Source organism: Leptodactylus fuscus, chromosome 1 (genome assembly GCF_031893055.1).
Source record: "Leptodactylus fuscus isolate aLepFus1 chromosome 1, aLepFus1.hap2, whole genome shotgun sequence".
NCBI lineage: Eukaryota > Metazoa > Chordata > Amphibia > Anura > Leptodactylidae > Leptodactylus > Leptodactylus fuscus.
Window position 1 is genome coordinate 294,432,509 of NC_134265.1, and position 17,400 is coordinate 294,449,908.

General features: G+C 39.8%; 1 protein-coding gene across 2 annotated transcripts in view; it reads left to right on the forward strand.

Moving 5' to 3' along the window:
• The window catches only part of PALLD (palladin, cytoskeletal associated protein), a 247,199-nt gene that overhangs the window by 209,729 nt on the left and 20,070 nt on the right, over positions 1-17,400 (forward strand). For both annotated transcript variants that reach the window (XM_075258140.1, XM_075258151.1), the window contains 3 exons: positions 2,767-2,902; positions 3,726-3,827; positions 10,606-10,827. In XM_075258140.1, the coding sequence (XP_075114241.1) occupies positions 2,767-2,902; positions 3,726-3,827; positions 10,606-10,827 (460 nt within the window). The remainder of the gene's footprint in view (positions 1-2,766; positions 2,903-3,725; positions 3,828-10,605; positions 10,828-17,400) is intronic.

Consider the following 17,400-nt stretch of genomic DNA (forward strand, 5'->3'; position numbering starts at 1 on the left):
GGTTCCTATGCGGACTCCCCCCAAACAGATTACCAAGGCAGTTGTGAACGAGGCCTTAGCTGAGCTGTAACCCTCCTATATAAACATGGGCCAGTGTTTGCGTTTGGAAATGTGTAAAAGAACAGTGACTGCCTGTACAGCTAAGGACCCACATAGTGAACCACAGCTAAAAAAACGCAGCAGAAACATATCGCATGTGCTTGTGGGGCATTTCTAATTGTGTTCTGAACATGAAGCTTTTATTATTCAACAAGTTTTTAATGCTTTTTTGCAAAGAAAATCAGTGCATATACCCTATAACCTATACATCAAGCTTTTAATAATATATAAAGCTGGAATTGGAGTCTGTACATTTCTGTCAACTCTGGTTCCAACCAAAACACTGACTCTTTGACTCTAACTATACAGACGTGATTGGAGAACATCCATCCTTCATATTCTGTTCTGGAATATCTGTCCTTATGTTCAACTTTACTGCAGGTCTTCCCTACTGACTCAGTGTGATGTGAACACCTGGCTGCACGGATCTTATTTCCTGGAGATCCGGGTCACACGTACACACGTGAAAGGATTTCCACCTCAAAGAAGAAAATAAATTCATTACAAAAATCCATTTTTTTTCTTGCTATACACATTATGTAATAGTTACTAGGTAGCTGTGTTCTGTGCAACTCATTAGAATCCTAAAAAAGCTAAGGTTTAGGAGGGCCAAGAATGAATAGAGAAGTATAAGGGACTATGGTATGATGTGACAACCATATACAGACTTGTGCAACGTGGTAAGGTATAAAATCACAAAGCAAGCAAAGCACCATCATATCGTGGCCATACCGATTGACTGAGCATTGCCTTTCTTTATGATACTGACCCATAAGCAATATTCAGAATTTACATACTTTTAAGGGAAAAGAAGATTAAACCAAAATTGGAAGTATTATTATCTGTCTGTATGTAACCAGCAAGGAATTTCCAGTGTACATTGAGAGCAATCTGGATTTGGTTACAGTAATTCCAGCTGCCTATGGCAAGGAGAAACTAATTTAGTGATAGTCAGTATCACATGTAATATCCCATTTCTCAGAAACGAAGGAGTCTGTAATATAAATACTGGATATAATAATTTTATACACTGTGCTTGGCGCCTTTCCAGGGTCTCTCCAGTCCGATTTGCCTGGTGTATCATTTTTTATCAGTATCTGAATATCTCAGAGGCACAATCTTTTCAAGCTTGGACATGATTCATTTTTCCACTAGTTCCCATAGGGAGGCTGGATTTAGGAAAATATGGTAACCTCCCCACAGAGTGGTCAGTCAAAGCCATGAAAATTAGTAATGGAAAAATATTGCAAATGTTTGTTTTCATAATCCGGTATTGTAAAGTCGGCAATTATAGCATTGGCTTGGATATAATATTCTGTGACCAGTAAAGGCTTCAGGAATCAGAAATCTGTCATATTATAATGCTGAATTCCAAGTCTAAATTTAGATATCCCTCGCTGTCTGCTGTAGGGAAAATGAAGTCACAGGATATTGGTGGTCCACCATTGCATGTCTATCAGCTCTAAGGCTGGCCATGCCTATTAAATAACTGCAGCTGTTCTATATGACCCTCTATACACATGTTCTCTTGGCTCTACAGAGCAGTATATGTGTTTTATATGGGGAGAGGGGAGTAAGCTGCTGGCGACAGCTTATTTCTGTGAACATGAAGGGTCAGTCATGTTGAAATCCAACTATTGCACACAATTCTCCCTTGCAATTCATTCCCATACACAGGTACACATTACATGGTTAGACAGTTCTGCCAAAATTGTTTAGCCACCATTGATCTCAGGAGTATGGCCAGTTTAGGCTCAGTTCACATCTGCATTTGGGGATTCCGTTTTTCAAGCAGCGCTTTTCTCTACGCATTTTTTGCATGGAAACCAAATGGACCCCATTATAGTCTATGGGGTCCATGGGTTTCCTAAGATTACTGCTTTATTATGTGGATTAGGTTTCCGTTTGGAGGGTCCCCAAGCCCCAAATGGAAAGCCAAACGCAGATGTGTACCTAGCCTTATCTAATAGAGTAGATCCGTATTGGGAAATACTGGCTTTATAAGAAGCATAACCCAATGAAAAGGTGTAGTCCATATTAATAGATCACCCTCATTTGTAACCCATATTATAAGATATGAGTGAACCTACAGCTATCCAGCTACAGCTGACTATATTGCTGTGTCTGTGGTTCAGTGCCAATATTTTCTCCAGACTTTTGTCTATTTTTATGAAACGTTAACATCAGATCAATGACATTGCGAACATGTTCTACGTCTTCTTCCCATAATCCAGTTACGTATATAGTTGAATATCAGACTGGCATACTTCACAATAGAATACAAATGGGGTAAAAAACGGGAATAGGTTCCCACACTGACAGTGGAATACACATTGGCCTGAAGAAGACGCTTGACCAGCGTCGAAACGCGTAGCCTATCGTTTTATCTTCTGTCATTGGAACCAATAAAGTGAAGTTACCAAATAACCCTTGGACTCACTCTTGACTCAGTAGCGCTTCCTCTATTCCCGGTTTTTACCCCATTTGTATTCTATGTTTGTTCACCACCTTGCAACTGATAGATCATTATCTTTTTCAACATACGGGCGCCAGTCTTTTTTATATTTTTAGCCCATACTTCCCAATAGTCAGTAGTAATGCATGTGCAGAAAGTCCAACATCAAATGGAGTTGGTGACTCGTCTTATTTACTTTGTTTTCTTATTAGGGGTTTCCCAAAGAAGGCTGGCCGGACTGCCCGCATAGCATCTGATGAGGAGATTCAAGGAACAAAAGATGCAGTCATTCAAGATCTGGAGAGAAAACTTCGCTTCAAAGAAGAGCTTTTAAACAATGGGCAACCGGTACTTTTATGGACTTTTAAGTTTCCTCATTGCGTTACAAGATAAGCAGAATGACGTCTTTGTAACTCTTTCATAGCTTGTCCAAGTTATTTAATAATAGACCCAATGATATCCTTAGTGATGGACACATTTCTAAATAATCCCTTTAACCTCTGAGACGCACAGAATTGTAGTTGATCCTGAAACCTGTTATTTGGCGCTGCTCATTTTGGTTAAAAAATAACCATCACAATTGGCTTCTAATAATTATAGAAAATTATACTTGTTAAAAAAAGGTCCAGGGAGTTTAACCTTAACTACTCCTTCCGGGGGGAGGGGGGGATGGTTTGCATCTTGTACCTATGGGTTTCCAACACTGGTTTCCATGATCAGAACTAGGACCCGATCCACGTGCTGCTCCACCTCTTCCTTCCTTTCTTGTTTCACTTTATTATAGTCTGCAACCCAATAGCTCGAGTAAATATCTGTGGAAATGGGAAAGGAGGGAGGAGGTGGAGCGACCTGGGGACCTGGTGCTGATTTCAATCACATGACTTGGAGTCTGAACCAGCACGGAACCTCTATCTATAACATGTAAAACCTCTGAAATAAGTAAAACTAAACTCCCTGGACAACCCCCATTTAAAGGGATTGCCTTATGAAGGCAACCCCCAGCCATATACCCTACTAGGACAATTGGACACCATTAATGAAAGTGTCCTGAGCCACAAGAAAGAGTCACCTTTGGGTGTAGCCACACATAATAATTCATTTTCCCACCATTATTGTAGAATAAATATATTAATAGAATATTGTAATCTACTCTATTTGCTTCTCTCCTTAGAAATTGACATATGAGGAGAAAATGGCTCGACGATTGCTTGGAGCAGACAACGCAGCCACAGTTTTTAACATTCAGGAGCCAGAAGATGACTTGAATTCACAGGTACATGTTAATATCTATTTCTCCTAAACTGATCATAGAAGAACTTTGGTCAGGAAGATTTGTTGCTTTGACACTCTAAACATTTTCTTGATAGCTATCCTGTACTACACCTCTAAGACATGCACACATTTTAACTAAAGTGTACCTTGGCAAAAACAAAGGCAACATTCCTTACATTCTCAGCGATATGTGACCGTGTACGATGAAGAATAATTACCTAGAAACAAATATTTCAAGGACTTTTACAAAAATCAATAAATCACTGAAATAACTCCACAAAACAAGCAGCAGTTCAGTAGCTTCATTACCTTCTTACTTAGTGACATAGCAGAGTTAAAGATGTATTTAGACTGTTTTGGAAGCAAGTTGTGACTCCATTGGTTTCCCTCATTTGTGCTACATGTGAATGCTACATCCATGATATGCCTTGTATAGCATTGGATTGCATCTGTGTGCATGTGCACGGTTTTGTTATTCCAGAAACTCTTCCCATAATTTTATAGGATTGTTCTTGCCTTCCAGTTTATGGGATGCATTCTTGCCACAGTACCTATAGACAAATACACTGGCATTAAATGGAATCTGTCTGGTGAATTTGGGACACTAAACAGCCAGTATCGCCTTATGGACCATTGGTTTAGTGTGCAAAATATGGCTATAATAGGTCTGTCTGTGATGAGAGGTTTCGGAAAAAGCCTATACTTACCTAGAAGTGAATGCTACTGAGACGTGTGTGTTTCTCCAATGATGCTAGCCAGTTCCCAGTTAGCTTCACTGGAGAGTTGTACATGCATCTTATAGCAGCAGAGTCTCATCTGAATGTGAAGGTTTTGTTTTTTAACTACCCCAGGAACAGGTAGGTTTATTATAGGCATATTTGGGATACTAAATCACTTGTCAATAATAACATAATATTTGCTTAGTGTCCCAAATTCACATGAACGGATCCCTGTTATGAGAGTCTCTTACCAGAACAATTCCTAGTGAACCACAAAAACACTCAGATTACAGGGGTTCATGTGAATAAAACATTCTTTCTGCTTCATGATCAGTCTCCATTGCTGAGATATTAGCTTTATTCCTGATACTAATGAGCTTTTGGGTACAATGAGGGCATCACTGATACTCTTATTGCACCAAAGATCTGCCTCTATGCTCAGATTGACAGGACGTGACAGTATACATGTCCATTATATGGAAGGGAGAAAGATGGAAGTACTGGGTGCTGAAAGAATAGTTCTTCGGTGCGATGACAGTTACAATGACACCTTCATTTCAAGAACCAACTCATTAGCATATCCGGGAAAAAAAAATATCTCAGACACCAATGGGGAAGCAGAAAAAAAAGTTTTGTTCATGTGAGCCCTGGCTATCTGACTTTGCTTATAGTTCAACGAGAACAGTAACGTTTTGGTGGCAGATTCCCTTTAAGCCACATGTGTTTTTACTTTAACATGACCAGCATTTAAAGGAATACTAAAAACAAAAAAACGGACAATGGAATTTTAACATATTCCAAGAGTTATTCCCTTCACGTTCTTCACTCCTTTGCCCTAACAATAAAGCTGAGCTATATATAAGCAATTTTTCTCCCTGTTTCCCAGGAGCTCAGACATGTCCACTTACCCCTCATCACGATCCTGTAACAAGCTGTAAGAACACTGGCCGGGGCAGCAACCTCTCCTTTCTGCAGTAGGACAAAGGATTGTTAACCCTTGCCCCTTTGTTAAGATCTATCCCTTGGAGCTTAACAAAGGAGCAAATAATCGAAGATGAAAATGTATAGCAAAAGCTTAACCCGGTGTTGTCTGCAGGATCGCAGACTGTTTGTGTCTGGATCAAACACAGAATTCCATACAGTAGATTGACAAACTGTGAGGACAACTAGACTCCTTTTTCACTTTGACCACTCATTCTTGCTTTAGTGTTCCTTTACCGCAGCCTGAATACTAGTTGAGATCATATAATATTAATATCTTCTATCCAATACTCTGCTTTAAAATGTAACTAAACGTTCAAGCAACTTTTATATTTCTGGCAATATTTATGTCATGAATCAATTTTATAATGAACTTTATTAACAAATTTCAGATCCTTTCTGTGAAATCCTGCACTTCTTTATTCCTTTCCCTGGGTTCTTTTTTGAGAGCTGGACCTGTTTTTCACTGTGTACTGTACACGGGTCTGTGTGTGTAAATCAGGGAAACTAAGGGTAGAAGAGGGTCTGTTTGAACTGTTATATCTCGGCCATTGTACAAAGTAGAAACTTCTTTTTGGTGTCATATGAGAGATGAGAATCCTTTTTTATATGTCACCAGAAGCAAACTTCTATGGTGTATAATGCTTAAGGCATATTAATTTGCAGTGAAACCCCCATTTTTCTTTTCCCTATTTTAGGTTGAAACCCCACATTGAGGCTTTTTTGTTGCAGATTTTGCTGCAGTTTTTTCAGCCAAAGCCAAAAATGTCTACAAAAGGAATAGGAATTATATAGGAAGTTCTTATACCTCTACTTAATCCACTCCCAACTTTGGCTCAAAATATCACAGCAAAATCTGCAACAAAAAAGTTGCATTTCCACAATGTGGGGCCTCAGCCTTATGCAGTCTGTATATCGTACACAGTAAGAGGTCGAGTAGAGCTCTCAAAAGAAAAGTAAGGGAAAGAATATGCAGGAAAAACTGGAGAGAAAGAAATACAGAATTTTACAAAATGGAATCAACATATATTAATATAGTATTTCCATAATATATTAATGACACAAATACTGCCAGGAAATGAAAAGTTCTTTGGTAGTTTAGTTACTCTGTGTAAGTGTAGTCTTCTGCATCACCGTCATTGAACCTCTAGGTATTATAATAGACTGTGCTGTTTTTCTAGCGGATTGCTCGACAGACAAACCAATGTGTATGTGTATCTGCTGATCCTGTGAGATGTTCGTTTTCAGGGGTAAAACAACATGGGATATGTCATCCTAAATGATTACACCCCAAAACACATTAGATCCCAGAAGTCACAAGGAAATTATCTATATTAACTATATAGAGCTGAATTCTTCCATGTTTCTCATGAACTCAGATGACGTTTGGATTTACAATTATCGGTTTGTATGAAACATCCTAGTAATCCCGATAGTAAACTAAGTCTTATGCCACAACAGTGCAGAACAGCACTATCAGTAAGCGCAGAGCAATCCAATAACTACTTCCATTCTACAAGTTTTCACCTTCTTTTCTACCTTTGCAGGAAGTTTCCTCTGTTTCCTCTCTTGATGCTTCTGTAGAGAACCCTCTTGACTTGCAGAAGGTTACTATCCCCTGTCTTTCATCTCTACACTTACACACATCTTTACTCTCACTAAACACTCTACATTGTGTTGATTTTGGCTGTTTTAACATATGATGTCATGAGATTGCCATTGACTGTATCATTTTGTATAACCATCTGTATTTTGCCCGGAAGGTAAGATAATAGTTAATGATGTCACAAAAAACTAATGATAAACTCTATGTGTGAGGAAGGCATTATTCCTCACTAGGTGCCTATCACGTATGCTACAAAGGTTTCCATTGCATGATGGCACTGTTTTGCTCAGTTTCACTTAATGCCTTGGAGTGCACACCAGCTAAAACCCACCTGTATTGACTCAACTTTCACAGTGTTCATATAGGAACTGGTTGTGTATGTTTGCACTGACTCATACACAGATAACCATTTAGAGTGTGATGATGTTTAGTTTTGCAAAGCACATAAAAAAATTCCAATAGAAACCTCCACAACAATAGAAAATCTAGGGGAATGCCATGTGACATTACGTACAACCTGCAATAATAATATACGTAAATACCTGAAATTCCTCCTCTAAAAATAGTATAAGAAAGTAGCATAGAATGACTGCTTTTTGTTTTTACAAAATCAATGTGCAGCTAGTGTTATAATGCTTTATGGTATGTCACCTTGTCATTTATTCATATTAGTCTCAGTGCCAGAATAGGAGGTTGTGTAGTAGTATATAGCCCCCAAACTGCAGTATATGGGGTTGTATAGTAGTACATAGCCCCCAAACTGCAGTATATGGGGTTGTATCGTTGTATATAGCCCCCAAACTGCAGTATATGGGGTTTGTATAGTAGTGTATAGTCCCCAAAGTGCAGTGTATGAAGTTGTGTGATAGTGTGCAGCCCCCAAACTGCAGTGTATGAGATGAGTAGTAGTATAAAGCCCCAAATTGCAGTATATGGGGTTGTATCGTAGTATATAGCCTCCAAACTTCAGTATATGGGGTCGTATCATAGTATATAGCCCCCAAACTGCAGTATAGGAAGTTGTGTAGTAGTATGCAGCTCTCAAACTGCAGTGTATGAGGTTGTGTAGTAGCTTAGGCTCCCAGGGTATACACTAGCATACAGCATTTGGACCCTTTGAAGGAGAATGCCAGCCAGTACTGGAATGAAAAAAAAAAAAATGACATGTGCGTAATAGTGATGAGCGAACAGCGTTCGATCGAATTGATATTCGATCGAATATCAGGCCGTTCAAGGTATTCTATTCCAATCGAATACCACGAGGCAAACGCACTAAAAATTTGTATCCCCTCCCACCTTCCCTGGTGCTTTTTTGCACCAATGACTGTGCAGGGGAGGTGGGACTTCAACTACGACAACGGAAGCATCGAAAAAAAATCGGAAAAAGTAATTGGCTGGCTAAATCAGGTGACCTCCACGTTATACGAATGGTCGATTTCAAATTTGGGTCATATGAGACTGTGAACTATGTGACTGTGAGACAGGGATAGATGTACAGGCAGGGTTAGCTAGGGATTACCTTTATTTAGGTGGGAATGTTACTCAAACATCTCTTTGGGGCTCTATCTCGACGGGATCCCTGTCAGCTTGCGATATGCAGGAGCTGACTTTTTCCCATAGGAATGCATTGACCGAATACCATATAATGTACAGCATTAGGCCATTCAACGTTGGTTCTGCCGGAGGAGGCGTAGTCTAAGATTGGTCCACAGTAGTCTCCATTGTGGTCCAATCTCAGATGTAGCAGAGCTGGCCGTGCGCTAAGCTCTGCTACACCGGAGATGCAGCAGGGTTCAGCGCACACTCAGCTCTGCTGCATCTCAGCACACGGCCAGCTCTGCTACATCTGAGATCGGACCACAATGGAGACTGCTGTGGACCGATCTTAGACTCCACCTCCTCACAGACGAGCCTCCAGCAGAACCAGCGTTGATTGGCTGAATGCTGTACTCTGTATGGCATTCGGCCAATCAACGCTGATCAATGCATAGCCTAAGGGAAAAAGTCAGCTCCCGCATATCGCAAGCTGACAGGGATTCCGACGTAATACGGGGACTTGGGCTTGTTAGATGCCCCCAGACATGCTTCCCCTGCTGTCCCAGTTGCATTCCAGGGTGTTGGCATCATTTCCTGGGGTGTCATAGTGGACTTGGTGACTCTCCTGAGTCAAGGTGTGGCTTTCCCTAAAACGAGTATTTATTCCCCATAGACTATAATGGGGTTCGATATTCGATCGAATATTGAGGGGATATTCAAAACGAATATCGAATCTCGAATATTTCACTGTTCGCTCATCTCTAGTGCGTAATAAGCATCTTTTCACCTATTGCGTAATGCTAAATGGCATAACTCATTCATTTGATGTTGCGCCCCTGATCAATTTGCTGGGTTTTTTTAATTGGGGGGGGGGGGTTAAATAAAAAAATCTGTCCATCCAGTCAAAAAGTATAGCCCCTGGAAGGTCGTATGTAAATAAGCTCTTATTTCCCAAGTGGGCGGTGTTTGCAGAGGTTACTGCCCATATGGAGAATAAGAGTTAGTTTACATACAGCCCCCCAGTGCCCATATCTCTTGACCTAGTGGACAGATTTTTCATGAAAGGATGCCAAATTAGTCAGGGGTACAGAGGCAAATAAATGTTGTATGTTATTTAACATTCTGTACATTATTTAACATTCTGTACGCTGTGACAGGTCATCTTTAAGTATTCTACATAGTAACATAGTAACACTTCTACCCATTTATCATCAGGAATGAATAGAAAGCCTTGACGCTGGAACTAGTCATCACCTATTTATAAATCAGTATCTTAGAAATGACTTATGAAATGCCACATGTTGTTCTTCAGGAACTTACAGCCATATTATTCACATACAGCAGCGCCTTCTCTCCACTCAGCCATTAAGTAACCCTCCGCGTTGGTCCACTTGTACATTCCTTTACTCTTCTGCAAAGAGTACGAAGACAAGAAAAGATCATAAACGCGCTATAAAATAACATGTAATATGGGACTCCAGAGAAAAGCCTTTCACATCAACCTACTCCTATGAAACAATATGGTAGTCAGGCGGCTTCTGTCTCTTGGGCTGACAGATAACACTAAAACATTGTTTTCGCCATGTGACTTTTACAGGCTAATAAATACATAGACTTACAGACTAATATTTCCTTTCATCCATCTCCCTAGAGATAGCAAATTATCCTTGAGGTGTAGAGACCAAATGTCAATGTCAGAAATGTATCTTTATTGTCCCCTCTGAGCAAAATAAAACCTGACGCATTTCTCTTATTAAGACGCCTGCACGATATTCTTTATACAGTGGATAATTTGTGGGTAACCGAGTCTAGTGTCACCGAATCTCAGTTTTTAGTCTAAAATTTGTTTTATTCCAGGCTTGTACCAGGAATATGAAGGCAAAAGAATACATCAAATAACTAGGATTATTAAGTAAACTTCTCTTTCAATCTGGCAGGAATACAAAGTTTCCAGCTTTGAGCAGAGACTTATCAGTGAAATCGAATATCGCCTGGAGCGGTCTCCAGTTGAAGAATCAGATGATGACGTGGAACATGGAGAAGACTTTGACGTGGACAGCTCTCCTCCTCAATTCGAGACAAAACTGAAACATTACAAGATATTTGAGGGGATGTCTGCTACTTTCTCCTGCAAGGTCACTGGCAATCCAAAGCCAAAGGTGAGGAAGTCAAGAGTCAGGAATGGGACCTGTCTTCAGTCCATATTATAACTACAATTATAGTTGCAACTTTTGTTGAAAAGAAAAAAAAAAAAGCTGAGTCCCTTTTCTTACCACTTTTAGTGGTTTTGAGTTTCTTGTAGTTACCTCCAGTCATATCTATAGATGCTGTAAAATTTGTGCTGGTGGCTCTTGGAAACAGACAGTGGTTTAACAATTTGCTGCTGTTAGGCAGGGTCAGTTCAGACAGAGTTTGTTGGTCAGGATTTTAAGGATAAAATCAATGGGAGCAGGTCAGTTCTTTTTTCCAAGAGCCGGCTCTTGGGAAAAAGAAGTGAGATGCTCATTCTTTCAGGTGGATTCACCTCGCGACATCCGCCTGAAGACACTCCCTCCCTGGGCCTAATCCAGAGCGGAATGCACGACTGAATGCCGATGCAGTACACCGGCATTCAGCCACGGCTACCCGTATTTTGGACCAGAACCTGAGGCGACCTTCAGGTTCTGGTCCAATACTCCGTCTGATCTCACCCTCAGGCTTCATATACACGACAATGAAAAACAACAGGACACTTACGTGAACAGGCATTTATGCCACATGGGACCCTGGTTTAAGGCTGAGGCCTCACATTGCAGAAACGCAGCGTTTTGTGTTGCAGATTTTGGGTGTTTTGTTTTGAGCCAAAGCCAAGAATGACTATAAAAGGAATGGGAAATTAATAGGAAGTGCTAATAGTTCTACCTTCTGCTCAATATACTCCTGGCTTTGGCTCAAAAAAACCCAAAACAAAATCTGCAACAAAAAATGCTGTGTTTCTAAAACGTGGGGTCTCGGCCTGACTGTGGAAAAGTTTAAATTGTTCAGTAGTATGGGGTAGGATCCTCAGAGAGATGGGTAGCCTCATTGATCTAATACATAATGGCAGTTATGAAATGTAACCCTGCAGTATATACATTAGAATAATTTTCATGTACTTATTACAGTCTGTCGCTTAGCTTGGTGTCTGTCAAATTCTCTTAAAGTGCTTTGATTTACTTTAAGATCATGTTCTTCCCTGATAAGTCTCTCCATCACAGTGAGTGCGATAAACCACATTGAGGGATAAATAATCTGATACATCTGTGTTCTATCAAGTCACTTCTCTCCTAAACATATATATATATATATATATATATATATATATATATATATATATATATGCTTTTAGTTAATGGGTTTCAAAGAGATATAGGGAAGGTGTAGAGAGTTCATTGCATAATGTGTGTTTCCATATTGCGTCTTATGTTATCTGTGTGCCAGATGCATTCAGTTCCATGAAGACTGCGTTAGGACATTCAGTAATCCTGTAAATGACAGCACATATATGTTTCTGTAACACTTATGCAAAATATGCCATTTCTAGTTACACAATGTCATCAGTAAATTCATAGACTTTATAATGTGTCCAGCTGTGCTGTATTGTGTGTATCAGCTTTCCCTTGGCTAGTGTAGGTAAGAAAATAACGATTTTCACTCCATGTTTTTTATGGGAGTGAATGCGGGAAAACATTATTTTCTCGTTTATGTCACCCTTGCCACTTTCCTGAAAAGAGACATAGTGTGGAGCATGGTTGGGGCTACCAAAACATTAAATTTATGATAATTTACATCAGCTTACTTATTTGACGATGCCTGAAATCTACGCCAGCTCATAGCTAACAAAGATTTCAGTGCAGGTTACACCTTGTCATAAATGAGGTGTATCCTCCATCAGGGATTATTAGAAAGATGCATAACTATATCAACACTGGTATTACATTGGACCTTTCTGTTACTTTATGCCTTGGTGAACCCATAAGGTAGAGATGTTTTAACATAATCTAGTATAGGACTTTAGAATAATCTCTTTTTGAGGGTGATCCTTGTTAGGGTAAATACTCTCTTCTAGGGCTGCTTTGGGAAACAGTATGGAGAGAGTTAAATACTGTGCTATTCAGTGGTGTAACTAAGATCTTCTGAGCCCCAATGCAATCTTTTGTCTGGGGCCCCCTAACTCATCCCTACTGCAAATTCTTGATAGTCATGGTTACGGGTACTAAAGAGTTTAATCACCCTTAGTGTGGTTAGGGTAATCTGTGGGTCTCCTTGGCTTATAGGCCAGATGGGAGGTGCAATCTCAGTACTGATGCCAGTGTGTATGGGTCCCCTAAGGCTCCTGGGTCCCGGTGAGACTGCACCCTCTGCACCCCTTCAAGTTACAACCCTAGCGCTATTCCTTCCTTTTCTTTCCCTTTACCAATGGAACATACTATTTATGCATTGTTCTTAAAAAGTGCGTAGTGGACCAACATGATGGGGCAGATTTACAAATCCTGTCTGATATTTACACTAATGCTGGATTACAAGTTGTTGCAATTTTCTCTAACCTTAAGGCTAAGGCCCTACGTAGTATCTTCAGCAAAAAAGCACTTTTCACAGAAAGTTCGCCGAGGTTTCCTTTGCAGGCTTTGCACTTCGATTATACCTATAAGGAAACCGGCAGTGTTTCCGTACGTATAATTGACATTCTGTGATTTCCAAAACCACAACGGTTTCGGAAATTGGAGCATATCCACTGCACAATATTGTCCCACAAAGGTTTTTTTTGCGGCATTTCCCGTCCTAATATTGAGGCATCTTTCTCGATAAGCTACTCCTCCTTGTCAAGAGATCCACTATAAGGGTATAAATAACACATAAACAGGGGGCAATTCTCCCCCATTCTTTCTCCCACTATAATCAAGCAGACTGTTGGTTGATAATACTGTGGTTGATACTACAATAGGATATTAGAATATCTCGTAGCGTTACCTGGAATTAATGATGTATTAATCACTGTAAGGAATGCATATCTAATGTGTCCAGGACTTTCCCCAGACAATAAATGCAGTGTAAGCTGACATACCACAGCTGAATACATCAATGCCTAGAAGTATGCACCTTAACAAAAGAGGGCCTGTCACCTACACCCAGCTCCAAGCATTGTATTATTTGGCTGATAGGATTTAAAAAATAACCCCGACTTTAGATAAACAAATGATCCAAATTGTTTTCCGATTATCATTAAAATTTACCAGGATAATTATATTTTTGTAGGATTACTTTTTCTAATTTGCAGCCCATGTTGTATTTGGAAGATGGAGGGTATTGGCCTTACTCCTTCATAAATGTTTAATGTTCCGTTTCAGAATAGCAGTGCAGTCGGCAGTGTGGGAGAAAAATACGCCCATTATTTATTCTTCTCAGACTTTTTACTTCCACTGAATGGGACCTTTCTTCTCTTCTCTCCACATTACACTTAAGAAATTTGAGATCAATGAATGTCATAAAGGGATATTTCTTATCCTTGAGAAAATTATTAGGGCTGGCAGCCTGGAGCTCCAGTACACTTTACAGACACAGCAACAGTCTCATAGCAACGTGTTTATTAGACAATATGCGAGACATTCCAGAAGTAAACTATTAGCATCCGCGCAGGGTTCGGACATGTCTCATGTGGTTTGAAGAAGCCTAATGAAAGTTTATTTTAAGGATGTAAAAGAGGCTGTATATAATAAATGTTATGGCGTACATCTCCACATGACAGATTAAATCTACTTGACGTGCTGAGAAACTTTGTGAATACTTTGCTCCTCTCATGTTGTACCATTTATGAGTTACACAATGCAGCTTCTCTGTTTATGTCCAAGGCTTAAAGAGGACCTTTCATGTCTTATAGGGTAAGGGAGTGTTCGGCTACCGATATCACTGCAGAAATGTACCGTCAGGGGTGCTCGTTCCTCACCGTTACGGTTTTGGAAATCGCAGCATGTCAGTTATACCTATAGGGAAACCGCCAGCGTTTCCATAGGTATAATTGACATCTGTAGACCTTCTGTGCAAAGTGTGTTTTTCCCGCACCACTTTTTGTTGCAGGACACCACGTGGGGTCTTAGCCTAAAGGGGTTTCCAACATATTAACAAAGCTGCCCATTGCCAGTATTGGTGATAAAGTAAGGAAATAGAGTCTTTAAAGGGGTATTCCCATGACGCTTGTTCACCAACCTGCAGGCTGTTGTGCTCTATTCACTTCCTGCTTTTCTCGGCACATTGGTGGGCGGGGTTTCACTTGCACAGGATTGGTTGTAAATGAATTACCACAGTGTGAAGCTGATGTAGCAGAGCTGGATTTGAGTCAGTTTGCATTACATACAGAGGTAATGGACTCCCTATCTCAGCCCATACCCATATCAGCCAAATTCAATTTAACTGACTGATAAGAGCTCAGAAATCCCGGAGCTCTCACCTCCCCTTTCTGAGAAGCTCCGCTACTTATCAGACACAAACAGCTCAGAGCTGCTCCCAGCCCCTCCCCCTGAGAGCAGGCAGCTACATCACTTAACAAATGAGCAGATAATCCCAAGGGCCATAGAGACGAAGTGTAAACAATGAAGTGAATATATTAAGATAGCGGCCAAACAAAGCAGTTTTGATAAAGCAATGCATATAGGAAAGTCTTAAATCCACATAAACTAGCAGTATAGATAGGATCCTTGTGATGGGACAACCCCTTTAAGTCTGATGCTCTCACCATTTAAGTGTGTTCCTCATACAATGATGGATGAGAGCAATAGGCTGCAGTGATGGTCTTGAGAATCTAGCCTGTCTTGCGGCTATCATTAAGAGTTCATATTGGCTTTGCATCACGTTTTTTTTTTTATCCATATGAAAAATAGTATTTCTAAATCCTCAGGAATTTTTGTTGCACCTTTATATCAGACAGAGTAGTAAAAAGAAGTCAAAGTTCCATAATAACTATAGCTAGTAAAACAGCATCTTGTTGCAAAACTTCAGAAATGCAATGGACTGTATAAACTTCTGCCAGAACATAGCCAGGCACAGGCCAGGATGGCAGCTTGTGATGGAGAACAGAAGGTGTACTGACAGCAAGAAGAAGAGGAATTTAAGTGTGAGATTAAAAGAAAAAACGTTATCTCTCAAGTGAGATTATGAGGAGATAAATCAATATTTACAAGGTGTTTCCTTAAAAGTAACCTTAGTAGGCATTTTACAGCAGTTTTATCTGTACGGTGTTTTCGCACGTGATCAGAAATGTCATGAATCAGTATTTTCTATGTTAATAGGCAGAAGCCTGGGCATATGCCAGATTATATGATTTTCCTCCTTGTGTTGGCCCACTTTTCTTTAATGCAATATCTAATTGTGTTATTTCTATTACATTTAGATATTTATTCTGCCAACAGGCGGTAGGTGTTCCCCGTGAGAAAGTACATAGCTTGTCCAATGAATGAATGGTTTCTTGGGTGATATGTACATAAAAAAAAAACTCTTGCTTTTCCATGCCTAGAGATCAGGATTAAAAAGCGTTGTCTGGCAGGATAAATGTTTTATAGAAAGGAGGCAGAATGGGTTACAGAAAATCAAAGAAGTTTTATCGCTCCGATCCCCCATCACTGCTGTTTAGATTCTTCCTAGGACCTCTCTCTAGTTCCCGATCCCTCTCAACATAGAGAAAATAACACTCAGCCCCCTACCTGAGGGGGGTCCTCACTTTGGCCATTGATTGACTAAGTTGTCATTTGCTGCATTCAAGAGAGTCCAGGAACTCTTTTACATTTTAATCCCATTTTTCCCTTTTTCTAAAAGCTTAGTCCAGTAGACAACCCTATTAATGTTCCAAAGTGTGGGAATAAGTAATATATTTATTATATAGATTTCCAGAGAACCCCTTAACATTTGCAAGCACAACCTCTCACAGATCATTAGACATTTCGAAAAAAGCCACCATTATAGAACAACGTAATAATAATATATTAAATTTTATTTATATAGCGCCAACATATTACCCAGCGCTGTACAATTTGTAGGGTTCAAATACAGACAGAACGATACATTACAAAGAAAGTCATTTCACACAATGGGACTGAGGGCCCTGCTCGCAAGAGCTTACAATCTATGAGTACATGGGATTAGTCTTTGTTATAGATAAACATCTATGAAAGAGACTCTTTATGTTACCTTTAGGTTTTTACTGTTATCGGTGTCTTCCTGCTGTTGCAAAACTTGGAACATTTTGTACAGTAAATACAATGAGCGAGCGGTGTTCTCATACTGCCGGGGGCTTGGAAGGTACAGCTAAGTAGGAGAGATGCTGGATTTATTGTGCTTTCATCTGTGTCCAATTACATGATTCATCGTCTTTATAAAGCAACAGTAGTAGTACATGACCAGCAAGATGGAAGCCTCGGGTACTAGATATCACTACTGCAATCTTACCAACTCTTTGTGGCTTTTTTATAACTGGGACAAGGGGTTAATTTTGTTGCTGTGCTCGTGTTCTTACATGAAAAAGGTTCAATTAATGTTGCAAATAGGTTGAGTATTTTTGGAAAGAAAGATCATATAGAATGTGAAGATTTGTGAATGGCTTGTACATAGTAAGTCAATCTGTGGGAGAATATCTCTCCATCTATAGATATAACTGGCATTTTTCACATCAGTATCATAATGTCTAGTATGCCAGGTTGTATCGAGTCATCATGGAGACCCAATAA